At 43.6% G+C, this 27,967-nt stretch overlaps 1 protein-coding gene across 2 annotated transcripts; it reads left to right on the forward strand.

Moving 5' to 3' along the window:
- Positions 1 to 832: 832 nt before the first annotated feature.
- Positions 833 to 20,497, forward strand: LOC311530739 (ketosamine-3-kinase-like). Of its 2 annotated transcripts, none has more exons than XM_084647595.1 (6): positions 833 to 1,061; positions 9,640 to 9,791; positions 16,074 to 16,165; positions 16,659 to 16,741; positions 17,262 to 17,384; positions 18,529 to 20,497. In XM_084647595.1, the coding sequence occupies exons 1-6, from the start codon at positions 921 to 923 to the stop codon at positions 18,865 to 18,867; spliced, it is 930 nt and encodes a 309-aa protein (XP_084503721.1). In that variant the 5' UTR covers positions 833 to 920; the 3' UTR covers positions 18,868 to 20,497. The 2 variants fall into 2 exon arrangements, with proteins under 2 accessions (XP_084503721.1, XP_084503722.1); XM_084647596.1 differs by lacking the exon at positions 833 to 1,061 and adding an exon at positions 4,887 to 5,111.
- The last annotated feature ends 7,470 nt before the right edge of the window (positions 20,498 to 27,967 follow it).

Below are 27,967 nucleotides of genomic sequence, written 5' to 3' on the forward strand. Positions count from 1 at the left end.
AACCGGAAAGCACTGACTCCAAATATTTTTAAAAGCACAGTATTTTGCGATTATCTTGTTTCAGTGACAGTAGCAATATATATATTTCCCTACAAACTGTTTTTCCTGTCCATGTGCTTCCTTTGCACTTCTATTAGGAAAGAATCTAAACGCACCCTAGGGAAACAAGTTGAAAGAGAACCCTTTTCACAGTCTGTTTGTGAAATAAAACACTCCAGAAAAGGGGCAACTGTTGGTAATATTAACTGGACTAGCTTGGGTACCTGCCCAGTGTGGACCAAACAACCAGGGAAAATGCCAGAATTATTTGGCCTAGTCACTGCATTCAGACGGGGGGAAGGAAGGTGACTAGAAAAACAGTGGGTCCCCTTTGGTCCCCATCTCTTGCTGGGCCATGATTCCCTCTTCTTGGCCGTGACACCCCACCCGCCCCAAAAAAAAGCACAGGCAAAGCAGTGACTACTCTTTAGTTCACGTTTTGTTCTGGGGTTCAGCTTTCTCCCCCATACAGTCTGCAAAGCAGCAACACCGTCCCCTACAGCCCCTCTCTGCCCTCCAACGCACTGACTCCAGCATGTGTCACTATCTACCTGCCCCACTGCAAAGCAGTTTCCCCTCCCCCTCAGCTCTCCTCTGCCCCAATGCAATGCTCCCCTCCCCCTCGGTCCCCCTCCGCCGCCGCACAGCCTCCCCGAATGCAAAGCCGTGGTCCCCCGGCCCTGGCCGCCCCCAGCACAGGCAGCCTCGCGCCCGCCCGGGTACTCAGATCCAACAGGCGCCTGCCCAGGCTTCGCTCAGGCGGTTGTCACTGCGCATGCCTAGTGACAGCAAGGGAGGAGGCTCCAGGCTTCCTAGCGGCCGGGCTGCTCGCCGCGCGCGCCCCGCCCGCCCTGGCTCGTGCGGGCCGCCGCGGGAGCAGCATGGAGGCCGCGCTGAAGCGGGAGCTGGGCACCTCGGTGCTGCGGCCCACGGGCCACTCGGGCGGCGGCTGCATCAGCCAGGGCCAGAGCTACGACACCGACGGGGGCCGGGTCTATGTGAAGAGCAACTCCAAGGCGGGGGTTAGCGGCGGGCCCAGGGCTCCCCTGGGGGGCGGGGGGTTGGGTTAGCGGCCGGCCCGGGGCTCCCCTGGGGGCTGGGTTAGCGGCGAGCAATTGGGCAGAGTGGCAGGGGGTTTCACTCGGGGGCTTGCCTCCTCACTGGGAGCTAGGATGCTGGTAGTTCTTTAAGGGTAAGGGGACTAATTGGAAGGCTGTTCGTGCTAAAAATGAGCTGGCTTCACCTCTCAGGATTGGATGGGGAGAGCACTGCATAGGCTCGGGTGTAAGAGTGAGTAGCTGTCTGTACCATGTAGGGCTGAGTGTAGGCGGTTGCTTAGGGTCAGCAAAATGCCTAGTAACTCCTGTTTGCGGAAATATTTCATCTGGAAGCCAGTTACTGTAGATCTGAGACATTCCTCTTGATGGCAACGCTTTGCTTATACTGCATTTGGCTAGAGTTTGTCTGGGTACTTCTATAATAACTTGTATGTATGTGTCTTATAAGAAAGGCAAATAAATTCACTTATAAATGTAAAAAACCCTTCCTGTTTGAAGGACCGTGCTGGGTGGATGTTTGCTAGCCTAACTAAGAGCTGGTTTGGGGCATAGTTAGTCTTATGCCACATGCTTGAAGATACAGACTCCATCTTCTGGGTGGGATGGAATTAAGTATCTATCTTCATTGATCGCTAGGGTGGGTGGCAACGTCTGGTGGTCCTTGGGGTGAGCAGCTATATTTGTATCAGGCACCTCACAATATTAGTCTATTAGCTAGCCATAGACTGCAGCACAGTGGTATATTTAATGTCCTACAGGATAACATGGCAATGCTTGCTACAGATATTATTGTGCCCCATCACCTTACTACAAAGATCTGAAATAGACTGTTTTATCCTTTCTAATGTATTGGGGATGTAATAATAGAATTATAGAATGGGAAGGGACCTCGAGAGGTCATCTAGTGCAGTCCCCTGCACTCAAGGCAGGACTAAGTATTATCTACACCATCCCTGACAGGTGTTTGTCCAACCTGCTCTTAAAAATCCCCAATGATGGAGATTCCACAACCTCCCTATGCAATTTATTCCACTGCTGAACCAGGAAGTTTTTCCTAATGTTCCTAATGTCCAACCTAAACCGCCCTTGCTGCAATTTAAGCCCATCGCTTCTTTTCCTATCCTCAGAGGTTAAGAAGAACATTTTTTCTCCCTCTTCCTTGTAACAACCTTTTATGTACTTGAAAATATGTCCCCTCTCAGCCTTCTCTTTTCCAGACTAAACAGTCCCAACTTTTTCAGTCTTCCCTCATAGGTCATGTTTTCTAGACCTTTAATCATTTTTGTTGCTCTTCTCTGGACTTTCTCCAATTTGTCCACAACTTTCCTGAAATGTGGCACCCAGAACTGGACACAATACTCTAGTTGAGGCCTAATCAGCACGGAGTAGAGTGGAAGAATTACTTCTCATGACTTGCTTACAATAATCCTGGGTTCTGTACTATTCAGTATTTTTGGATAATGGAGCAAGAGTATGCTTATAACATTTGCAGATGACACCGAGCTGGGAGGGGTTGCAGGCACTTTTGAGGACAGGATTAGAATTCAAAACAACCATGACAAATTAGAGAACTGTTCTGAAATCAACAAGATGAAATTCAGTACTTCACTTAGGAAGTAAAAATCAAATGCACAACGACAAAATGGGGAATAATTGGCTAGTACTGATGAAAAGGATCTGGGAGTTATAGTGGATCACAAATTGAATAAGAGTCAACAATGATGCATTTGCAAAAAAGTCTAATATCCTTCTGGGCTGTATTAACAGGAGTGTCCTATGTAAGACAGCTGCACTTGGCATTGGTGAGACCTAAGCTGCAGTGTCCTTTCCAGTTCTGGGTGCCACACTTTAGGGAAGATGTGGACAATTTGGACAGAGTCCAGGGGAGAACAAAACAATTATAAAAGCTCTAGAAAACCTGATGTATGAGGAAAGGTTTAAAAAAAAAAAAAAAAACAACCCACTTAGTCTTGAGAAAAGACCGAGGGGAACCTGATAACAATCTTCAAATATGTTAATGGCTGTTATTAAGCAGATAGATGGTGATTGATTGTTCTCCATGTCTGTTGAAGGTTGGACAAGGAGTAATCAGCTTAATCTGCAGCAAGGGAGATTTAGGTTCAATATGAGGAAAAACTTTCTAACTTCAAGGATAGTTTAGCTCTGGAATAGGCTTCCAAGGGAGGTTGTGGAATCCCAGTCTTTGGAAGCTTTTAAGAACAGGCTAAACACCTGTCATGGATGGTTTGGTCCTGCCTCAGCGCAAGGGGCTGGACTCGATGACTTCTCTAGGTCCCTTCCAGTCCTACATTTCTATGTTTCTGTGATTCTTTAGGATGTAAGTCAGTCTGCAACTGCCTGGACTTAGGAAGAAATTTCCCTTATGGAGCAGAGTTTTCCATAATTGTGTTTGATTGGGTTTCTTGCGTACTCCTTTTCAGTATCTGGTACAAGCCATTGTGTGAGACAGGATAGTGCATTAGATGGAACATTGGTCTTATACAGAGTGGTAGTTCTGTGTTTCTGCTGGAAGTGAGGAAAATTATAACAGGAAGATATTCTAAGGGTACATTTCATTTAGGCCCTAGGTGGAAGGAGAACAGTGGACACATGCAAGAAAGAACTATCTACCCGTAGTACAACAGCTTTGGGGGGAAAATTTGAAAGAAAGTGTCCACTATGTCTGTTTCCAGTCTTCCTACCCTTTTCTGCTTGGTGGTATGAGCAGCAGGGTAACAATATCACTCATGCTGAGGTCCGAGCTGGAAAGGTGATGAAAGGGCTTGTTGTCTAGTAGTAGACTTAGAGTACCTAGTTGTGATGGCAACCTAGTACTTCCACTTGGGCCTCAGTTAATACATACAACACTCTGGCAATAATTTTTTCAGCACATTTGGGAGTGCTTGAAAGAACTAGGAGCAGGATGGTGCTGAGTAATAAAGGAGAGATGTTGCTTTAAACAAAAAAGTCAGAAGACCTGGATTAATTTGCTATTCAGTCGGCCACTGTTTTCTGTGCTTTTGCATGTCTATAAATGCCGAGTGCTGATGAAAGCAAACGTCACCTGACTGTATTATAATGCTGTGCTGTGTGTGCAGCAATGCACTATATCAGCAGTTCTATTATCAAGGTTTGTTTTTAGTTATTTACGCTATAAAAATTTGCAACTGGCTTAAACCTGGCATAGTGTTTCAGGCAGAGATACAATTTTATTTAACCAATTTAGGCATTTGTAAGTCATAAAGTATTAAACTCCTTAATAGATAATTCAAGAATTCTTGCTTGCCTCCAGTCTGGGGAGTTTGTACTCTATGCCCACGGCGGTTTGTCCTGTGACTTTAATTCCTGTATTTGGCCCCAAACTGTTCTGTTGCTATTTTATTCACTAGGCAGTTATATTTTATTAGTTTCATTAATGCTTATAGCATAGACTGCAGCTTCGTTGATGTCTACACTACGAAATTAGGTCGATTTTATAGAAGTCGATTTTTAGAAATCGATTTTATACAGTCGATTGCATATGTCCACACTAAGCGCATTAAGTCAGCGGAGTGCGTCCTTACTACTGTGGCTAGCATCGACTTACGGAGCGGTGCACTGTGGGCAGCTATCCCGCAGTCTCTGCCGCCTATTGGAATTCTGGGTTAAGCTCCCAGTGCCTGATGGGGCCAAAATATTGTCATGGGTGATTTTGGGTACATGTCGTCAGTTGCCCCTCCCTCCATGAAAGCAACGGCAGACAATCGTTTCGCACCTTTTTTCTGTGCAGACGCCATCCCACAGCAAGCATTGAGTCCACTCAGCTCAGCTCACCGTCACTGCGGCTGTTGTGTCCTGGGTGCTGCTGTCAGCAGATGTTGCAGTAGGTCTGGTAACCGTCGTCATCCACCGCTTCCACTGCAACTCTGCTCTTCTGCAGCTCGGGGGATCCGTTCTGGTCCACCTGGGTGCCGCTAACCGTCGTCATCCACCGCTTCCGCTGTAACTCTGCTCTTCTGCAGACGCCAGACCATGGTAAGCATGGAGCCTGCTCAGCTTACAGTCACAGCTGCTGTTGTGAGCATTGTAAACACCTTGTGCATTATCCTGGAGTATATGCAGAACCCGGCTAAGAGACACCAACACAAGGAGGATTTTGATGAGGACATGGACACAGATGTTCCTGAAAGCACGGGCTGTGGCAAATGGGACATCATGGCGGCAGTGGGACTGGTTGATACAGTGGAATGCCGATTCTGGGCCAGGCAAACAAGCACAGACTGGTGGGACCGCATAGTGTTGCAGGTCTGGGATGATTCACAGTGGCTGCGAAACTTTTCATGCATAAGGCCGCTTTCCTGGAACTCTGTGAGTTGCTTTCCCCTACCCTGAAGCGCAGGAATACCAAGATGAGAGCTGCCCTGACAGATGAGAAGCGAGTGGCGATAGCCCTGTGGAAGCTTGCAATGCCTGAATGCTACTGGTCAGTCGGGAATCAATTTGGAGTGGGCAAGTCTACTGTGGGGGCTGCTGTGATCCAAGTAGCCAGTGCAACCACTGAGCTGCTGCTATCAAGGGTAGTGACTCTGGGAAATGTGCAAGTCATAGTGGATGGCTTCGCTGCAATGGGGTTCCCTAACTGTGGTGGGGCGACAGACAGAACGCATATCCCCATCTTGGCACCAGACCACCTTGCCAACCAGTACATAAACCGCAAGGGGTACTTTTCAATGTTGCTGCAAGCACTGGTGGATCACAAGGGACGTTTCACCAACATCAGCGTGGGATGGCTGGGAAAGGTACATGACGCTCGCATATTTAGGAACTCCGGGCTGTTCGAGCAGCTGCAAGAAGGGACTTACTTCCCAGACGACAAAATTACTGTTGGGGATGTTGAAATGCCAATAGTTATCCTTAGGGACCCAGCCTACTCCTTGCTTCCATGGCTTATGAAGCCTTACACAGACAGCCTGGACAGTAGTAAGGAGCAGTTCAACTGTAGGCTGAGCAAGTGCAGAATGGTGGAAGAATGTGCTGTTTGACATTTAAAAGCTCGCTGACGCTGTTTGCTGTCTAGGTCAGACCTCAGCACAACCAACATTCCCATTGTTATTGCTGCTTGCTGTGTGCTCCATAATATCTGTGAGAGTAAGGGGGAGACGTTTATGGCGGGGTGGGAGGTTGAGACAAATCGCCTGGCATCTGATTTTGAGCAGCCAGACGCTCTTCTGTGATTAGAAGAGCACAGCTCAGAGAGGCTTTGAAAACCAGTTTCCTGACTGGCCAGGCTACGGTATGACCATTGTGTGTGTTTCTCCTTGATGCAAACCCGCCCCCCTTGGTTGATTTTAGTTCCCTGTAACCAAACCACCCTTCCTCCCCTCTTCGAAATAAAGTAACTATTGTTTTGAAACCATGCATTCTTTCTTTATTAATTTTTTTAAAAAGTGAGTTAACTGACAAGGTAGCCCGGGTGGGGTTGGGGAGGAGGGAAGGACAAGGCCACATTGCTTTTTGTAGCTACGCTACAAATCAGACTGTTTGAATGACAGCCTTCTGTTGCTTGGGCCATCCTCTGGAGTGCAGTGGCTGGGTGCCTGGAGCCTCCCCCCCCCAGCATTCTTGGGCATCTGGGTGAGGAGGATATGGAACTTGGGGAGGAGGTCAGGTGGTTATACAATGGATGCAGCGGGGATCTGTGCTTCTGTGGGCTTTCCTGCAGCTCTACCAGATGCTTCATCATGTCCGTTTTCTCCCCCATTAGCTTCCGTTCTTCGCGCTCCTGCCTCCGCTCTTCACGCTAACTTAATGCTTTCCTGGCCTCTAACACTGAATGCCTCCATGCATTAAGCTGTGCCCTATCACTGCGGGAGGACTGCATGAGCTCGGAAAACATGTCATCGCGAGTGTGGTTTTTTTCACCTTCTAATCTGCGATAACCTCAGGGATGGAGATGATCAGGGGAGCGTAGAAACATTTGCACCGGGGGGGGGGGGTTGATAAAATGGGAGAGTAAAATTTAAAATGATACATGTCTGAGAACAAAAGGGATACTCTTTCACAGTGAATCAAGCAGTTCACAGCAGACAGAACATGTGCTTTTTAGGTACAAGGTTGCATTTTGCCTTTTATATTGAGTGCCTGCTGATATGGTGACATATCACACGCTACTGGGCAACAGAATTCGGTTTCCAGGCAGCCATGGTAAGGCACAGGGTACGTGGGGTTGGCTTCTTACGCATAACATGTGAGAATGGTTTCAAACTGCAGCACCATCCTTTCCCATAGCAAGCAATGGGTTGGGTTTCACATTTAAAAGGAGGGGCTGCGGTTTTTGGGTAGATATGCAGCACACACCTCCCCGCACCCCACCGTGTGGCTATTCTCTGGGTTGATCCCTTCACCCCTCTCCCCACCACTTGGCTATTCTCCAGGATGATCCCTTTTAGCCAAGCGAAAACAGCCCAGTATGAACGGGGTCCTTTTACTGTTCCCTTACAAAAATTCCCCTATTTCAACCAGGTGACCATGAATGATACCATTCTTCTGAGGCTAACACAGAAAGATATAGACCAAATGTTGCTTGAATGCAACCAAAACCCAGGACCATTTGTTGCCATGCTTTGTGCTTCATTGATTCCAGAATACTTGCTACTGGCTTGCCGTGGTAAAGTGTCCTACTGTGGAGGACGAAATAAGGCAGCCCTCCCCAGAAATCTTCTGCAAAGGCTTTCAGAGTACCTCCAGGAGAGCTTCATGGAGATGTCCCTGGAGGATTCCCACTCCATCCTCAGACATGTGAACAGACTTTTCCAGTAGCTGTACTGGCTGCAAATGCATCCCAGTTCTTCAGGGCAAATCAAACATTAAACGCTATTGCTTTTAAACCCTGTACTGTAGTTACAAATGTTCACTCACCAGAGCTGCCTTCTCTGGCCTCAGGGTCGGGGATCTCGCCTTTGGAGGGAATTGGGTCCAGGGTGATGGAAAGGTCCTGGCTGCCGGGGAGAATGGATTCACTGCTTGTCTGCTGCGCATTCTTCTCCTCCTCCTCCTCCTCTTCCTCATCCACAAAGTCCTTCTCCCTATTGCATGAGACTGCCCCCTTGCAGGTGTCCACAGACAGTGGTGGGGTAGTGGTAGGGTCCCCCCCAGAATGCCATGCAGCTGATCATAGAAGCGGCATGTATGGGGGTCTGACCTGGTGTGCCTGTTTGCCTCCTTTGTCTTTTGGTAGGCTTGCCTGAGCTCCTTAACTTTCACGCGGCACTGCTGTGTGTCCCTGTTGTAGCCTCTCTCCATCATGCCCTGTGAGATTTTGGCAAATATATTCGCATTTCTTCTTTTGCTCGGAGTTCTGCCTGCACAGATGCTTCTCCCTATACAGCAGTCAGATCCAGTGTCTCCCTTTCAGTCCATGCTGGAGCTCGTTTGCGATCCTGGGGGGACTGCATGGTCACTTGTGCTGCTGAGCTCGCCACGCTGACCACACAGGAAATGAAATTCAAAAGTTCCCGGAGCTTTTCCTGTGTACCTGGTTAGTGCATCGGAGTTCAAAGTGCTGTCCAGAACGGTCACATTGGAGCACTCTGGGATAGCTCCCAGAGGCCAATACCGTCGATTTGCGTCCGCACTACCCCAAATTCGACCCCACAAGGTCGATTTTAGCACTACTCCCCTTGCCAGCGAGGAGTACAGAAGTTGATTTTAAGAGCCATTTAAGTCGACGGAACGGGATTGGTTGTGTGGACGCATCCATTTTAAAATCGACCTAATACCGGCTAAATTCGACGTAACCCCGTAGTGTAGAACAGGGCTAAGAGACCTTTTGTCCAATCCTTTCTCTCCTCGATAGTATTTACTTACGTGATTAGTCCCATTGAAGTCAATGGAGAGTAAGTACTACTCAACATGTATGGCATTGGAAGAATCAGGCCCTAAAGTTGTAACTTGAATAGATTCTCATTTGAAAGAACATCACAGCTGCAGGTTAGCCACAAAGTCATTCTTTATATTTCTGCTGAGAACATAAACTTAAGGGATGGCAGCAGTTATTTTGATATTTGTAGCTAGACTTTTAGGTAGACTATTGATTTTATGCAAAACGACACAGAATACCAACATGTAACACTGTCCTTTTAATGTATCTATTGATGATGTTTGTATCCATTTTTCTACTCAGATGCTGCACATCACGTTAATACAGTATTTTTGTCAGCAGTATGCATGTGAACTCTGTTCCATGAATGAAGATGGAGCCTGTTACCCAAGCCTTGATTGTTGAGTTATTTGCCTGACCCTACAAAATGCTTTTGTACAAAATGCTACGCTGCTTCTATAGGGGCAGGTTTATGGATAGGAACTTCTGTAATTCTGAAATTTAATGTCAGGTCTATAGGTCAGACTTAGCAGTGTAGGTATCACGACTCTGGACCACTGGTATCTTGTACCCGCTCTAGCAAAAAACATGCTACTGTCTGTTTAAAATCTTTACTTGGGGAAAGACCTTCATTTAGCCATAAGAGCATTCAAGGGGAGTGACTTTTTCCTTTGTATTTGACAGGCCAGAAGAATGTTTGAGGGAGAAATGGAAAGTTTATCAGCCATCCTGGAAACACAGACAGTAAAGGTGCCCAAACCCATCAAAGTTATAGACGTGCCAGGAGGCAGCACTCTATTTGTGATGGAGCATTTGGAAATGAGGAGTCTTAACAGGTAAATTCTAATTGTATCATTGCTTCTTGCTGTGACCAGAACTTTAGATTTAAGGGAAACCATTTAAATTACTTGTTTTGGGGATGAAAATTCATTTTGATATGTTGGGTTTTTTTTGCTAGATCTGGAAAGGAGGGGAAGCTGCACGCTGTATACGGTGCCCTTTAGTATCTCCCAATACTTTTAAACCATGAATCAATCATAAACTGAAGAGAAGCTCCAGTTATTGGGAAGAGACAGATGATAGTTACGAGAGATTCAACTATTAGAAACATAGGTAGCTGGGTTTGCGAGAGAAACATATGGTGACTTGCCTGCCTTGTGCAAAGGTTACAGATCTCTCAAGACATCTAGATAGACTTATGTGTAGTGCTGGGGAGAAGCCGGTGGTCGTGGTACATGTAGGTACCAGTGATATAGGGAAAGATAGGAGAGAGGTCCTGGAGGCCAGATTTAGGCTGCTAGGTAAGAGATTGATGTCCAGGACCTCCAAGGTAGCATTCTCTGAAATGCTTCCAGTTCCATGTGCAGGGCCAGTTAGGCAGAACTGCAGGGTCTCAATGTGTGGATGAGACGATGGTGTAGGGAGGAAGGGTTTAGATTTATTAGGACCTGGGTTCCACCTTAACCAAAATAGAACCAGATTCCTGGCACTTATAATTAAAAAGGTCATAGAGCATTTTTAAAACTAAGGGGTGGGGGAAAGCCGACAGGTGCGGAAGAGCACATGGTTTGGACAGATACATCCCTTAGGGGAGGATCTATTAATGGAAATTCTCTACCTCCTAGTAAGGAGGAGAGGATGGAAGATGATAAAATTCAGGTAGGATCTGATGAGAAACAGTCTAACGAAAAAGAGTCCCATTCAATTACATCATGTAATGGCAGACAGCTAAAAAGTGGCAAGTTTTTTAAATGCATATATGCAAATGCTAGAAGTCTAAATAATAAGATGGGTGAACTAGAGTGCCTCATATTAAATGAAAATATTGATATAATAGGCATCACAGAAACTTGGTGGAATGAGGATAATCAATGGGATACAGTAATACCAGGGTACAAAATATATCGGAAGTACAGAACAGGTTGTGCTGGTGGAGGAGTGGCACTATATGTGAAAGAAAGCGTAGAATCAAATGAAGTAAAAATCTTAAGTGAACTAAACTGTACCATAGAATCTCTATCTGAGGAAGTGAGCTGTAGCTCACGAAAGCTTATGCTCTAATAAATTGGTTAGTCTCTAAGGTGCCACAAGTCCTCCTTTTCTTTTTGCGAATACAGACTAACACGGCTGCTACTCTGAAACCTGTCTCTATGGATAGTAATTCCATGTTCTAATAATAGGAATTTAGCAGTAGGGATATATTACTGACCACCTGACTAGGATGGTGATAGTGACTGTGAAATGCTCAGGGAGATTAGAGAGGCTATAAAAATAAAAAAATAATATTGGGGGATTTCAACTATCCCCGTATTGACTGGGTACATGTCACCTCAGGATGGGATGCAGAGATAAAGTTTCCTGACACCTTAATTGACTGCTTCTTGGAGCAGCTAGTCCTGGAACCCACAAGAGGAGAGGCAATTCTTGATTTAGTCCTAAGTGCAGCAGAGGATCTTGTCCAAGAGTTTAAAATAGCTGGATCGCTTGGGAATAGTAACCATAATATAATTAAATTTAATATCCCTGTGGCAGGGAAAACACTATAATGGCACAACATTTAATTTCAGAAAGGTGACTACGCAAGGAAGTTATGAAACAGAAATTAAAAGGTACTGTGCCAAAAGTGAAATCCCTACAAGCTGCATGGAAACTTTTTAAAGACTCCATAATAAAGGCTCAACTTAAATGTATACCCCAAATTAAAAAACATAATAAGAGAACCAAAAAAGTGCCACCCCATGGCTAAACAACAAAGTAAAAGAAGCAGTGTGAGACAAAAAGGCATCCTTTAAAAAGTGGAAGTTAAATTCTTAGTGAGGAAAAGAGAAAGGAGCATAAACTCTGGCAAATGAAATGTAAAAATATAATTAGGAAGGCCAAAAAAGAATTTGAAGAACAACTAGCCAAAAACTCAAAAAGTAATAGCAAAATTTTTTTTAAGTACATGAGAAGCAGGAAGTCTGCTTAACAACCAGTGGGGCCACTGGACGATTGAGTGGCTAAAGGAGAACTCAAGGAAGATAAGGCCATTGTGGAGAAACTAATTGAATTCTTTGCATCACTCTTCATGACTGAGGATATGAGGGAGATTCGCAAACCTGAGCCATTCTTTTTAGGGGACAAATCTGAGAAAATGTCCCAGATTGAGGTGTCATTAGAGGAGGTTTTGGAACAAATTGATAAACTAAACAATAAGTCACCAGGATTAGATGGTATTCACCCAAGAGTTCTGAAGGAACTCAAATGTGAAATTGCAGAACTACTAACAGTAGTTTGTAACCTATCATTTAAATCAGCTTCTATACCAAATGACTGGAGGATAGGTAATGTGACTCCAATTTTTAAAAAGGGCTCCAGAGGTGATCCTGGCAATTACAGACCAGTAAGCCTGACTTCAGTACTGGGCAAATTGGTTGAAACTATAGTAAAGAACAAAATTGTCAGACATATAGATGAACATAATTTGTTGGGGGAAAGTCAACATGGTTTTTGTAGAGGAAAATCATGGCTCAGCAATCTACTAGAATTTGAGGGGGTCAAGAAGCATGTGGACACGGGGGATGCAGTGGATATAGTGTACTTAGATTTTCAGAAAGCCTTTGACAAGGTCCCTCACCAAAGGCTCTTAAGCAAAGAAAGCGATCATGGGAGAAGAGGAAAGGTCCTCTCATGGATTGGTAGCTGGTTAAAAGATAGGAAACAAAGGGTAGGAATAAATGGTCAGTTTTCAGAATGGAGAGAGGTAAATAGTGGTGTCTTCCAGGGGTCTGTACTGGGACCAGGCCTATTCAACGTATTCATAAATGATGTGGAAAAAGGGGTGAACAGTGAGGTGGCAAAATTTGAAGATGATACAAAACTACTCAATATAGTTAGGTCCCATGGAGACTGCAAAGAGCTACAAAAGGATCTCACAAAACTGGGTGACTGGGCAACAAAATGGCAGATGAATGCAAAGTAATGCACATTGGAAAGCATAATCGCCACTATACATATAAAATGATGGGGTCTAAACTAGCTGTTACCACTTACGAAAGAGATCTTGGAGTCATTGTGGATAGTTCTCTGAAAACATCCACTCAATTTGCAGCAGCAGTAAAAAAAAAGAACAGAATGTTGGGAATCATTAGGAAAGGGATTGATAATAAGACAGAAAATATCATATTGCCTCTATATAAATCCATGGTATGCCCACATCTCGAATATTGCGTGCAGATGTGGTCGCCCGATCTCAAAAAATATATATTGGAATTGGAAAAGGTTCAGAAAAGGGCAACAAAAATTATTAGGGGTATGGAACGGTTGCCATAGGCGGAGAGATTAGTAAGACTGGGACTTTTCAGCTTGGAAAAGAGACGACTAAGGGGGGATATGATTGAGGTCTATAAAATCATGACTGGTTTGGAGAAAGTAAATAAGGAAGTATTATTTACTCCTTCTCATAACAGAAGAACTAGGGGTCACCCAGCAGGAAGCATTTCTTCACACAATGCACAGTCAACCTGTGGAACTCTTTGCCAGAGGATGTTGTGAAGGCAAGGACTATAACAGGGTTAAAAAAAGATAAGTTCATGGAGGATAGGTCCATCAGGGGCTATTAGCCAGGATGGGCAGGGATGGTGTCCCTAGCCTCTGTTTGGCAGAAGCTGGGAATGGGCGATAGAGAGTAGATCACTTGATGATTACCTGTTCTGTTCATTCCCTCTGGGGCACCTGGCATTGGCCACTGTCGGAAGACGGGATACTGGGCTAGATGGACCTTTGGTCTGACCCAGTATGGCTGTTCTTATGAAGATTTTGCAGTAAGAATTGTGGAAGTTAGGGAAAAGAACTCGGAGATCATCTTACCATGTGATTCTTACCTTTGTGGGAAATGAAGCTCTATTTATTGTTTCTTATATAGCACAGGAGGGGTGTACATTGCACTTCCAAATAGATAAAGATGAAGTTTGTGTCCTGAATATTGATAGCTTAAAATCTGAGGGCCTGATTGTCCCCTTTCCTGGAAGAAGACCCACTATGGAGGTTGTTCCTCAGTTGTTCCATCAGGGTGCTGAGTTGCCCCCTCCTCACCTCTCTGGGCTTCTGCAGCTGGCTTAGAGAGCCTATCAAGTAGCAGGGCTTCAGAAATGTAATCGTGTTTGATTGCGCTACGGGTCCTCCTTGATCTGTGCTGGGCTCAGGAGATAGACATGCATGTCTGCTCAGTTTGCTCACTCCTCCTCTTGCCCCCTCCTATCTTGCGAATGCTCAGATTGATGAGGAGCCCACCGGGAGGTCCAGGGAATAAAAGGGATCCTGCTGCAAAGGTGGCTGAACTCCCTTTCTGTGAAAGTTGGGCAGAGATGAGCATGAATATGACCTTGATGTACTAATTTCAGAGGTGTGATCAGGACCCATGTTAGAATAGGAACAACAGGAAGAGATGACAATGCACTGAATTCAGGGAGATGTTGTGGCAGGTGAAGACTAAGAGTGAGCATAAGGGAATGTGGGAGGCTAGTATCTTGAGTATTACATGGTAGGCTTCTATCTTGTGGGAGGAGTTGCAAAATTTTCAAGAGAATATGAGCTTGTACTTGGAAAAAGTCTAAGCATGGAAGGTTAGAATGAGAGGGCAGAGGAGACGGATATAAGCTCAGAAGTCAAGAGGAACAAATTCACATGGAGTTTTAAGTGGAGGGATAACTTTTAATTCTGATTGGAGATGGATAGGAAGCCAGTGATGGTGCTACAGGAGTTTTGGTCTTGTTTCCTTGAGCGTGAGAGCAGTCTAGCTTTTGCGTTCTGGTCTCTGACTTTGAGAGAGTAGAGGTCTCAGAGAGCCATAAAATTGCAATAGATGAGGTATAAAATGATTAAAAGAATAGACACTTTAGCAGAGGTAGAGCCCAGGAAAGGGTGAATCCAACTTATCCCCTGCCTCTGGAATGTAGCTGGAGGTGCAAAAACTAATAGGCTGTATGATGCATGATCTTCTCAGGCTGATTATTAAATGTACAGGCCTCATGTAGAGCTAATACATAGCAGAAATGTTGTATTGCAGTAATTACTTGGTGTTAGGGTTTCTCTCACTTTCATTTCAATGTCACATTGTGAGAAATAGCCATTGTGTCCTAATAAATGCAATTTTCAGAACATTTTGGTCTTAAGCTTTTTTCCCCTCCTCAAAAAGATGTCTTTGTAGAGCAGGGGTCTCAAACACACGGCCCGCCAGGTTATTTTCTGCAGCCCGTGAGCTCCCCATGGCACCCCCACCCCTCCCAGTATTTACCTAGAGCAGCTCCAGCCTGGGGCGCACTGGGGGCAGGGTGGGCTCCCTGCCTGCCTTCTCTGCCCCCGCGTGGCTCCGGGAAGCAGCTGGGACCTGGGGGAGGGGGGAACAGGGGGCTGCGGTTCTCCATTCCTGGCCAATGGGAGCTTCGTGGGAGGTACCTGGAGGAGTGGCCAGGGCAACACACAGACCCCTGTTCCCCCCTCCCCCAGGTCCCAGCCACTTCCCAGAGTGGCACGGGGCAGGCAGGCTGGGAGCCCCCCCTGCCTTCGGTGCCCACCGGGCCGGACCCACGCCCCGAATCCTTCCTGCAGCCAAACCCTCTGCCCTGAGCCCCCTGCTGCACCCCACCCCCCTCCTGCACCCCGACCCCCTGCCCTAAGCCCCCTGCCTCACCCCTCCTGTACCCCAACCCCCTGCCCTGAGCCGCCTGCTCCACCCTGCACCCTGACCTCTTGCCCCATCCTGCACCCCGACCCCCTGCACCTGAGCCTCCTGACGCACCCTGTACCCCTCCTACATCCCCTGGGGGAAGAAGGGGGTGGAGTTGGTGTGGGGATTTCAGGGAAGGGGTTGGAATGGGGGAAGGGGCAGGGTGGGAAGAGGCGGGGGAGGGTTGGGTCCTCACAGAAGGGGTGGAGTGGGGGTGGAAGTGGGGCGGCCCTTGGACTAATGTACTAGTCCTCATGTGGCCTCATGGTCATTTGAGTTTGAGACCCCTGTTGTAAAGCATGTGGAAAAGTTCTCAGCAAAGTACATGAGTAATTCCCTGCATATCAGGATGAGAATTCACTGCTTACTATATGCTTCAGTGATGCTAAAAGAACTTATTTTGGTTTCTTAGGCATTCAGCAAAGCTTGGGACACAGTTGGCTGATCTCCACCTTCACAACCAGAAACTTGGAGAGAAGTTGAAGAAAGAGGGGAATACTGTTGGTAGAGTACATAGTTGTCTGTAAATTTAATGACCTTAAGCTAGTTAACAGATAACCTGTAAAACAGGCAGTTGCTAAAATTATTTTGTTATTTCAGGAACATCTATTTGGCTCCAATAACACTGCCATGCAAATAAACTTGGAACACATTTTTTTTAGTATTTGAAGCAAGATTCAAAAATAGCAAAAAGCTCTTTATCTCTTTCGTGGGCAAAATATTTCTTAGACTTGCTATCCCCACTATTTATTCCAGATCGTTACCTACAAAAGCTTTGTTTCAAAGGAGAGATATCATCAGTTGATGTGATTAAGATTAAAATTTAAACATTTTCGATCATGTCCTAAAGTTAACTGAAGGCAGTTTAATAAAGATACCGCAGTATAAGCTGTCTGCTACCAGCAAACTACTGTATCTCCATCTGATCTAAAGCCTACCTACACTGAACATGTTTACAATCTTTGTAATCAGTCTTTTTATTTTTTTGGTTTGCAAGGTAAAAGTGAGGGGCAAACAGACATCCAGTTTGTGGATCGATTTGGCTTCCATACAGTCACCTGTTGTGGCTATCTCCCACAAGTAGGTTCTGCTTAAGTCTTGGAACTTATTTAACCTATTGACACTTCTGTTGTTTTATGTTCTTAGGAATTTAAATGTAACACTTTAAGACTTTGCTGCACATTTTTCTAATTGTGGAAGAGCAAATGCTTCGATTGTAGGAGATGAGTTTTTGCTTTGGTTTGGAAAACATAAAGGGGCAAGATTATTTTGGATGTAGCTCCATTGATTTCAGTGGAGTTACACGAGGAATTAATATGTTCTAGATAGCTTGGAAAGCAACAGCCCAAGACAGGGTTTGGAGCTACACTGGGTAACTGTGATCTCTCTGCTGTTGCTTTTATTCAGTGAAATGAGATTTTAAATAAGACTTGAACCTTTCCTGAACACTGGCTAAAATAGACAACTGAAATAGTAACACCTTGCACTAGACAGACATCAAGACACAAATTGTTTTATTTCCTAAAAGACTATATTTAAAAAATGCTGCCCTGTGTTATGCTATGTGTCCAATGCCTAACCTCTAATCCTGCTTTTCCAGGTGAATGACTGGCAGAATGACTGGGTGAGTTTCTATGCCAGACAGCGAATCCAGCCCCAGATGGATATGATTGAAAAGAATTCAGGAGACAGGGAGGCAAGAGAACTTTGGGCACAGCTTCAGGTAGAAGAGCTCCCTGTGATTCTTAATTTATTGATAGCTAGGTGGGGTTAGTTGTTTTTTCTTTTAATAAAGAAATTAGGTCCAACCTTCTGTTGGCATGTTCTAGGATTTTGTGAGAAGGGAACATATATACCCAAAGACTCTACAACACCCTTTATGTGGAGGTAGAATGGCTTCATGCAGTGCTCCCCAATGCTATACTCTAAAGCAAATCCTTATAGGCTAGTCCTTTGGGTAGTGCTTTGCATTGCCAGTCCAGAGATCTTAGTTCAAGTTCATATCTCCTATTCTCTGGAATGGGAGTGGTACATGCTCACTACCTGAAACACATGTAGGGGAATGCCATGGGTTACTCAACAGCATCACCATTTCACGTATGGGTTGCATTCATCTTTTTGAGTGGATGCTCTTTTAGTTATTTTCTCACTATTTTGTGGAACATGACATAAGAACAGCCATACTGGGTCAGTTCAAAGGTCCATCTAATCCAGTATCCTGTCTTCCGACAGTAGGCAATGCCAGGTGCCCCAGAGGGAATGAACAGAACAGGGAATCATCAAGTGATCCATACCCTGTCACCCATTCCCAACTTCTGGCAAACAGAGGGTAGGGACACCATCCTCTACTCATGGATAATAGGTTTCTTACCCCTTCTTCCAGTGGAACAGTATCTTTGAATTTGTTTGCAAATGGCTAAATTTGGAGTACTAAGTGAATGTTTAACTTTGGACTTTTTATAACACGGAAAAGTGATTACGACACATACTGAAGTTAGGAAGAAGTGACAAAAATGCAAGATGAAATCTCTAACAGAGACATTCCCCTGTATTGCAGGCTTGGGGATGGGATATACGATTGGATGACTATGGTCTTCAACCACTAATATCTATGATTCAGTAAAAGTAGAATCCACGTTGATCCCCCTCTGAAGTTTTTTATTTTAAATGTCAAAAGGTGCCACTCTGTTTTGACTGGCAGTTAACCAGCTAATTTTTAAGAATGTTGAATTCATATTTCATAACCTTTATGTGTGTGCATGCTACTCTGATGATTTCAACATCTGCTGTCTGAAGTAACACTCACCCTAGCATTCCTCATCTTGAGGCATCTCACTGGTAACTCTTGCTTTCTTTTCCCTTCCCAGCTGAAGATACCCAGTTTGTTCTGTGACATGGAGATTGTTCCTGCTCTCCTTCATGGGGATCTGTGGGGAGGAAATGTAGCTGAGGATGACTCTGGGCCCATTATTTTTGACCCTGCTTCCTTCTATGGTCATTCAGAATATGAACTTGCGATAGCTGGGATGTTTGGTGGCTTCAGCAACTCTTTTTACTCTGCTTACCACAGTAAAATTCCCAAAGCTCCAGGGTTTGAGAAACGACTTAAACTCTACCAGCTTTTCCACTATATGAACCACTGGAACCATTTTGGATCAGGGTACAGAGGGTCTTCTCTAAACATCATGAGAAACCTGGTAAAATGACTTCATCCTCAAGCAGAGTATCTCGTGCCCCCTCCCCCCCCCACTTAGGAAAACCCACACTTCTTGGTGAGGCAACTACAATAATATTAAAACAGATACTTAACCCTCTCCCTCTTTGCACGCTAAAGATATAGAATCGGAGAGTCCTGCTGAATCCCAACTGTGGCATTTTCCATCCCTTTAAGATATAATCACTTGTTGCAGGAATAATTTGTTAGTTTGCTATCCAAGGAGGTGCTAATTCCAGAGTTACATGAAAGAACTTGCAGGGTCAGGGTAGTGTTGAACAATTCTGTTTTGGCAGATTGAATCAGAGAAAAAAACTTGAGTGTAAATGACTTGGAAGAGGTCCTCTGATAGAGACCAACTGTGCCACATATTGCTAAATGTTTGCACTTGAACATTGACTCAAAAATCAACACAAAAAGCTTGGTGAAATGGAAGGATGGCCTTTCCTCACATACCAATGCAAATGGCTGAAGGAGTTGCTCATTGGGACTTTTCCTTCTGGTTGCTTGTTCAGCCAAATTCTTTTCAGCCATGCATTTCTAGGTACAGGTACCAAAGCAATAGCATGTTAACATGAAATCCTGAAAGGAATAAAAAGTGATCAGAACAATTTTAATATGGTTCAAATGGGTGGAGTCCTCTGCCCATCCTGTTACATAGCACTGTGTCCAGACTTCTCAAATGTTTCATGTTTTGTGTGACACCATGTGTTTGGGCTTTGTTGGCACATTCCCAGGCAGTCCCGTATCTGCTAGTCAACCAGCTTCTGGCTAGAGCCTATTCACAGCTGATACCATCCTGCTTTTTGAATGGAGCTGTTGTCTGATAGGGTTTCCTTTCCCGCTGGATGTCTTCAGGCAGGGCTGGCTGCATGTACGTTCCTCGGGGGAGATACTGCTGGCTGGCACACACAACTGACGATCATTTTTGTGGTTGCCACATAATTTGACCATTAGTTCAGTACCATCAGATCAGTGGGTGGTTTCCATGTAAGTTGTCCAGAATTCACACTGCAGGAGCCAGGATGTGTCTTTTTGTATTTCCGAGAGCCCCACTAGCTGCACTACTTAGCTGTTGGCACTAGGCATTCAAGACCAAGGGAAGTCAAAATTGGACTGTGGATGCATGTAAGAGCACCTCACCACTTAATACCTGTGTCACTAAAATTTCTTCAAAGAATTAATGCAGGAAAACATTAGGTTGCAGGATAGTAGCTGTTCCCTGTGTGCTTGCAGGACAGTAAAACTAAAACAATAGCTCTGCTGTCTAGCTGTGGGCTTCTAGTGATGTTTCGACAAAAGGACACCAGGTAGGTGAGAGAGATGCATGATTCCGTACATGCATGTTAAGCATATGGGAGTGATTTTTATTTAACTAAAATGTTTTTCACTGGATTTAAGTTGGTACTCTGATCTGCTGAATTTCTCTGACCGCTGGTTTTGCAGTGAGTACTGATATGAATTTTGGTGACTACCATTAGAATATTTCGCCTCCCCCTAATCCTAGTAGTAGTTTCACTGGCTATTAATTGTTGGCTGAAAAAAACCCCCAAACCTTGCTTGGCAGCAAAGGTTTTTCCTCATCTCCTACTGTTTAAATAAAATGTTAGTTTCCTAATTGATTATTGTTGTCTGTCTCTTGTCTGTATGAATAGCTTTCAGCTTACTTTCACAACTGGGAAGCTGTTCTAAACTGCTGGAGAATAGGAAGGTCCTATATCCTTCCCAATAAAAACCCGGTGTGATGGTTCTTGGGGCACCCAGGACAGTGACTTATTGTGTTACCTCCTTCCACCAGCATTGAGGTAGTCTTGCATTTGCCAAGGTGGGTGTCAGCTTCCTAACACCACCAGCTCTATCATTCAGGCCCTTTCCTGTGGGCCTTGCGTTGCAGGTTGGCAAGAAGCACACCCCAGTCTCTGAGTTTCTTTGAAGTGTTCCCTTGTGCTATGCAGTCCCTGACACTGGTTACTCACAAAAATCACAGATCCTCTGCCCCCAAAGGTGCAGTGTACCCCAGCTTTACATTATACACTGTTCCTGTATAGTGCACCACACTTGTAATAACACACAAAGAGGTTTATTTACGATAGAGATACTGCTAGAAACAAGAGGGAATGATGGAAACACATTGTTACAATACAAAACAAAAGAATAAAACGTGAACCTGGGTCTGTACTTACTGTTAAACCCCCATTCCTATCGAATAAAGTAGATTCTGTACCTCTACTCCCAGTTCAGTCTGTTACAGAACTGGCTGGCTTCATGGCAGCCAGGATCCAATTTTTCACATGAACATCCCTGCTTCTCAAGATGTGTCTCAATAAAAGGATCAAGAGTGCCTCCCCCCCCCACCCCCTCCTCCATGTACTGAAAGAGGCTTTTGTCTTTATTCATAGGCAAGGTGATTGTTGGTTATAGTTTTTCTTTTTTTACCCCCAAGTAGTTTTGATTGTTTGCGGTTGTCTTTGAGGGTTTTCCATTTAAAATCTTGGGATGGAGCAAAGCTAGAAAGTTGGTTCTGGCTACCCAGGGTAGGGTGACAACTCCTTCCTGCTTGAATGGGCCATTACAGAGACATTATTCCCTGGTGACTAACTTTTATTTCAAGTCCATAAAGCATACTTTCAGTATATTATTACTCTATTATTACCTGTACATAGATTTCACAACGATTATGAATCTTGACATGCTGGGAGCTTTCTGTGGATATCTTACACATTACTCTTTGTGGATAAATATCCTGCAAGATGCGGTTGGTGTAGTGAGTTTGTCAGGTCTGAGGTGGTATTTTCACAGAATGGGACCCTTTGCCAAGGATTCTGTGTCACACCCAGATCCTGCTTTCTTACTCAAGGACAAAACTCCCATTGACTTCAGTTGGAGCTGAAGTAAGCTCAAAGACAGCATATTTGTGGAGTCTGTCACTGAATAAATTAACCTAGATACAGTGTAGCTGCGGGAGTGCCTGTCCATGTTGCCAGACGTGCAAGTGACATTGCCCTGTTTGTTTCTAAGGGGGTGATGTTGTCAATTTATTACTCCAGCTGGCTTACAAGATCCACCCAAACTTAATGGTTGCTTCCTGGGTAGCGGTGGGGGCAGTAATGATGATTGTTAGGCAGTGGCCAATGTGGCTGGAGCCCTCAGTGTTCACTTCCAGACTCTCATGTTAAGGGTCATATTATTTCTGGGTGTTGTCTGGACTCCACTGCAATGCATTTCTAACCTGAGCACTCTTTAACTGTTCATTTTGTTTACAAATCTCTTCAGTAAATTGGGACTTTAAAAAAAAAAAAAAAGTGTCTCAAACTGATAGCCTGCAACCAGAAGATCAACTCTGATCTGAAAACAATGACAGATTTTGGATCAGTCACTTTCCAGAGCAATAAATCCCTCTAGAGATGGTAGCTCTCCCACACGCAACAGAATGTTAGAAAAAATGATTATACTGTGTGCAGGCACTGAACAAAGATTGCAAATAGAAATAACCATGTTGAAAGCAATAACAATTTTCTAGCATTTGGTTAACTTTTTTAATCGACATTCTGTTATAATTAAGGACCACAGTCTGTTATACAAGAATATACATGACATGCAAAGTGGCATCAGGCTCTGCAGTACCACCAATCTTTGGGTGCAGTGCTTCCTTCACCCAATAAGTGACCGCAGAGTCTCAAAGGGTGGCTAGGGTCTCTTCTGGAGAGAGGCAGCCAGTGGATTTTCTTAGGAATTGCTATATCCTATAAGGTAAAAAAGTGTTAAGCGTTATCAGATATTTTCTTCCCCAATGTGTAATTCTACATTACTGTTTTATGACTGTCCTCTCTCTTGCCCTCTCTTACTACCCCCCCCCATGCTCCTAAGTTCTCCTATCTCCCTCCTACATGCCTGATCAATGTCCTGTTCCCTGTATGCTCCACCCATGTTTCCCTCAGCCTTTCTGTAGTCTGACACTCGGGAGCCTGGCTCATTTTGCCTGTACCCTCACTCTGGTAAAGGCAAAATGGTACTACACCCCGACTTCTGGGGCTCCTGTTTCTAATCAGTTCCCTTGCCTACTTTGCTGAGCAGCTGGAGGCAGAAAATCAGTTGAGATGTATGAATGTTGCTCTTTATACTGGTACACTTTAAAATAACTCTCTTATCTTTTTGCATCCACTCTTCATCATTTTTATTTATTTATTTATTTATTTTTAAAGTAGAAGTCGCTTCTTAGCAAGGTCACCACCCCCACAGAATCAGCATTTCTATGACAAGTCATCTTGGAAATTCAATAAGAAAAGCTTTTATTTTTTTAAAAAGAACTCCAAGTAAATTTTCAAAAAAACAAAATTTAAAATGAACTTTTTGAATGAAACTTCCTAGAACAATTCCACCCTGGGGTGAGATGCAATCTGCACAATTGCAGAAAGATTAGCTTCTCTGGGAGGAAGTTATGGTGGAGGAATGAAGACTGGGCTTATAAAGGGGAGCTGGTTTCAACCATTAATGTGAACCAGTTATTGAACCTTCATAGTAAGACCAAGAGCCTGAATATCAAGTAAAACATTTCCTGTCTGGAAACAAATTTAAAAGGAGGGTGTGTTAGGCAGGAACAGACTGAAAAAATTAATAATGAGGAGTTTTATTATTTATTTATAATGGGGTAACATGTAAGACCCCCCAGTCAAGGACAGGACCCCAGTTTGCTAGATGCTGGACAAAGACACAAAACAAATCCCCCAAAGAGTTTATAATGTAAGTACATGATGAGACACCAGGTGGATACAGATAAACTGATGGTGAAGTGCAAGAAATAAATGAGATGCTAATTTAAAAAGTTATCATGAATCTGTGGTTAATGCATTCTCTGACTGCTTTTAATGCTGTTTAATACCCAATTCCCATGTGCATAATGATTAGTGTAGCAAAAAGTATACAGCTGCTGTAAAAGAGCATGCACCCTATCTTCAGTTTAACATAGTTACTAAAAAAAGAGAAAACACTTCCAGGACCTGCCAAGTCTGGCTAACAAACAATCGTCTGGGCCTCCAGGATTACGTGCTCCTCAGGTTACAGACTGCTATCCCTTCGTGTTAATAACTGCAAAAAGGGTGAAATGTGTTCTGCGGACTACAGCTGTGATGGTGGAGTATATATATATCTATACATAAGGTGTCTTAAAAATAGGCCTATGGTTTTGAATGTCGGCTGAGATGCCCATTACTGACGTGTCCACATTGTGGAGTCATGCAGGGACCCTGGCAAACAGATGCATGAAAAGCTTGTGGGCAGTGGGATGGCTTTTAACTGTATATATTAGTGACAGAATCATAGAAATATAAGGCTAGAAGAGACCTCAAGAGGTGATCAAGTCCAGCCTCTGTACTGAGGTAGGATCAAGTAAACCTAGACCATCCCTGACAGGTGTTTTTTTTCCAACTTGCTCTTAAAAACTTCCAATGATGGGGATTTCACAGCCTCCTTGGGAAGTCTATTCCAGAATATAACTACCGTTAGATTTAGAATGTTTTTTATAGTTTCTGTTTTAGGGTGGGATTTTCAAGAACAGCATTGGCCTCACTCTATTCCAATCAAAGTCAAAAGTAGAGAAAAGTCAGTGTTGAGTGTGTTTGAAAGTCCTGCCTATAATATCATGACTCCCTAAGCCTAGGACTACACCTCTCTTGGTCACTGACCTGTGGACTCATCTTTGTCCCTGGTTTTCAGTTTGATCTTTTCACTCATATAGACCTCACCCACCATCACAGTTGCAAAATCTGCCTGGGGATGTAGATTTTTGCAGTTCCATGCTACTTTTCTTCATGTCCTTCATCTCTACTATTTGGGTTTCAGAATGGATCTCACTCAGTGATCTTGTTGGACACTGGTGGTTCTCACAGAAATAAGCAAGACTGGTTAAATCCAATATTCATGAGCTGGTCTGCCAGATGCTTTTCATGAGAGGAGGTAAAAAAACCCTTTTCTTCATGACACCAGTCTGCCTGTATCCTGCCACCAGAATAACTTCTTTTTATTCTTTTACAAAACAAAAATATAGTCTCTTACACTCAAGAGAGTTACCATGTTCTTGGTTTAAATCTTCCATCTCTGAGCAGGTCCCAAATTATATGCTGAGCTATAGCCTGCACATCATCAGTGAAGTCCAGGGGGTTTACAGGATTAAAGGAGTGCTGATTTATTTGGCCCCTGAAAACTTAGATGAATAATTGTAAAGGCTTTCCAGGACAAGCCTGGATTTTATAATGAGAAATTGTTGTCCCATGGCTCACACTGTTCTTAGTAGTGTGTTGATGGCTAGTCCGCTTTCCTTTGGTTCTAGAGATCTTTGTTATTCCCAGGAAGAAAAATGCATCCCTCTCAAATAGAAAGTAGAGGGGCCTCTGCATTCTTTCGGAGTGGCCTTGAGACTTCTGTGGAGATAAAATCTTTTTGCAAACATTTCTAGAGCTGTCATTGCAATTAGAGCTGGCTAGTGGACAACAGTTCTGTTTTGTGACTACTTTCAAGGCTTTGAAATTTGTTGTTTTGCATTGCAATGCAAATAAAACCTTTCAACAGTTTTTGCAAAACAATTGTTGAAAGATCAAAAAGTTCAGCTTTTTTATTTGGGTCTCTCTGTGGAGTCAGAGCGCCCTGGACCTCAAAATCCGTCCCATCAAAATTTATATTTCTCCATGAAAATTTCAGCTTTGATGAAATGACATATTTTGATGAAAACCTGTTTAGTTGGAAATTTTCTGTCCAGCCCTCATTGTAACTAAGTAGAGGTTGCTAGAGGTCAAAACCAGATTTCTAACTATGATCTCACAACCTGTTTTACTAAGATTACAGTACATACCTAATCTTCTGCTCCTTGATAGGGCAAAAATGTCTTCAAATCAAACTGGCAGGTTTTTTATTTACTTCAACTAGGCAAATGTTGCAATGAAAATGGCTCTGCTGGATGCAAATGAAAATAATGAACATGAAAGACAGCTGGAAGAGTTTATTTTGGGCCTGTCATTTGAGCTTTGTTTTGGGAATAGAGCAAATTAGACAAACCCTGGATACCACAGTGAAAAAGGATCTGTGCAAACTCCAGCTGGTGGGGAGAGTATCAGTTCTTGAAACATATCAACTTGTAGCAGTACTTTGTACATAGAAGTGGCTGAAAATAGAGAACAAAAAATGCTTTCCTCCATGCCACACGTTCTTGTATAAAATCTATTCTCCATTCCCAAAGACACCAAATCATCAGAGGAAAGTATCTGTTGCTTATCCTGCTGAAATACATTACTTGGTAGTGTGACATTTAATTTCTTGCAATTCAAACAGTAGCCATTCCTCTCCAATCAAGTGATTAATTTTCTTTTATTGTCCTAGTTTATGCAGGTGACTGGAAGATACTGTAGACTTGAAGACTGGGTTGTTTTCCTGGCTTCTCTGACCTACAAAACCAAATGGAAATCAGAAACCCTTTCTTGGCACGAGCTCCTTTTTAAATATAAACACAGACTATACATCCAGAGCAGTAGAAGTTTCAAGTTTTGGTGGCCTAGAAATTTTTTTTTTTTTTTAATGACAAGCATGGAGGATTTGGGGCAAATCTGTTTATGCTACAACTACCCCTGTCTACAATACAAGTTCATAGTGATAGGGCATATCAGACCTGAAATGTGTTTTGTAAGTGGTTTAATGACTTGGATGTGTCCTGAGTTTCCTCTTACTCTTGCATCTACAGACTTGAATGGAATTACATCTGACTTTCACTGGTGTGAGATCAGAATCAGGCCCTATATCATTACCCATCACAACCATGATAATATTCTTTATTTGTTTCTTACAGTGGATTGTGTTCTGCCACCCTTACACTGAGTAGTGCCTTACTCCCCAGTGGGATTGCCTGACAATTAAAGTATTACTCAACCTGAATAAGGGCAGCAGAATTTGGCCCTGAATTTGCTGCTTATTAGTGATAAATTAGTGTAGTAATTTTCTTAACCAGAGAGGAGAAATAACATAGTGAAAATCTACAGTATATATATCTAAATGCAAAGCAACACTTATGAATTTCTTTAAGGAATGAAAAGCCTTTAAGGAAAATATACTTTCTATATAAACAAGTTACATTTTATGTTTTAAAGGGTCATTCAGCAAACTTCACATCATTATTAATATTCAGTGCAGCCATTTGCTTGCTAACATTAAGTGACAGCCACTAGAGGGTGTTACTACAGTTGCTGTTTGCTGTTCTGTCGAGAGATGGCCTATTCTGCTCTCATTTATTCCGGTGCAACTCGATTTGCAGCAGCTTCAGCTGGGCCCAGAGTTTGCAGTTTGATCTTGAGAAGTGCTGTGCCTCTGCTTTATCTCATAATTGTAATTATATTTTAATTAATTAATCATACATCTTAATAAAAGAAAAAAGTCACCCATGCATTTAGAGGTATAAGTGAACAATATGGTATTCATCTATAATGTACAGTGCAGAAAATACTTCCCACATCCACTCAGCAACCTTAAGAATATATCTCATGTATATCTTAGCTATACGTAAAATAAAATCGCCTTGTTCTGTGACCTTGTAAGCCATATCAAAATCACCCTAACCCGCAAGGTTACTTTGTGTTTGTTTTTCCAGCAACACTGAGGAGACACTATATATCACGGTATATGAGATTATGACATATGAAAAATTAATTACATTGACCTGGTTTAGCTCTTTGGAAAATGTATTTTCATATTTCTACTGAGCTTTTATTCCATTGCAACATCACTGCTGTTACAGGCACTTACTCCTTGTTGTCAGAATTAATCCATTGGCAGAAATGGTCACCAGCACAAACCAATATTTTTCTCAATATGATAAGAAACGTAGTTCAGTGAAATCATCCCCAAGAGTGCTGCTTCAGCTTCAGCTTGAATGGTTGTAACCAATACCATTGAAAATAAGTGTACTTTTGGACAGCAGCCCATGTCCCTGGGCTTTGCAGTCACTGAAACTGCTCCCTTTTGTGAGGGATCTTTGCCCCTTTGCCATAGCATGCCAATTTTGGCTTTATGCATCTAGCCATATGCCTCGTTCCTCTAACCTGATTACCATATGC

The sequence above is a fragment of the Lepidochelys olivacea genome (genome assembly GCF_965140295.1).
Source record: "Lepidochelys olivacea isolate rLepOli2 genome assembly, chromosome: 14".
Taxonomy (NCBI): domain Eukaryota; kingdom Metazoa; phylum Chordata; order Testudines; family Cheloniidae; genus Lepidochelys; species Lepidochelys olivacea.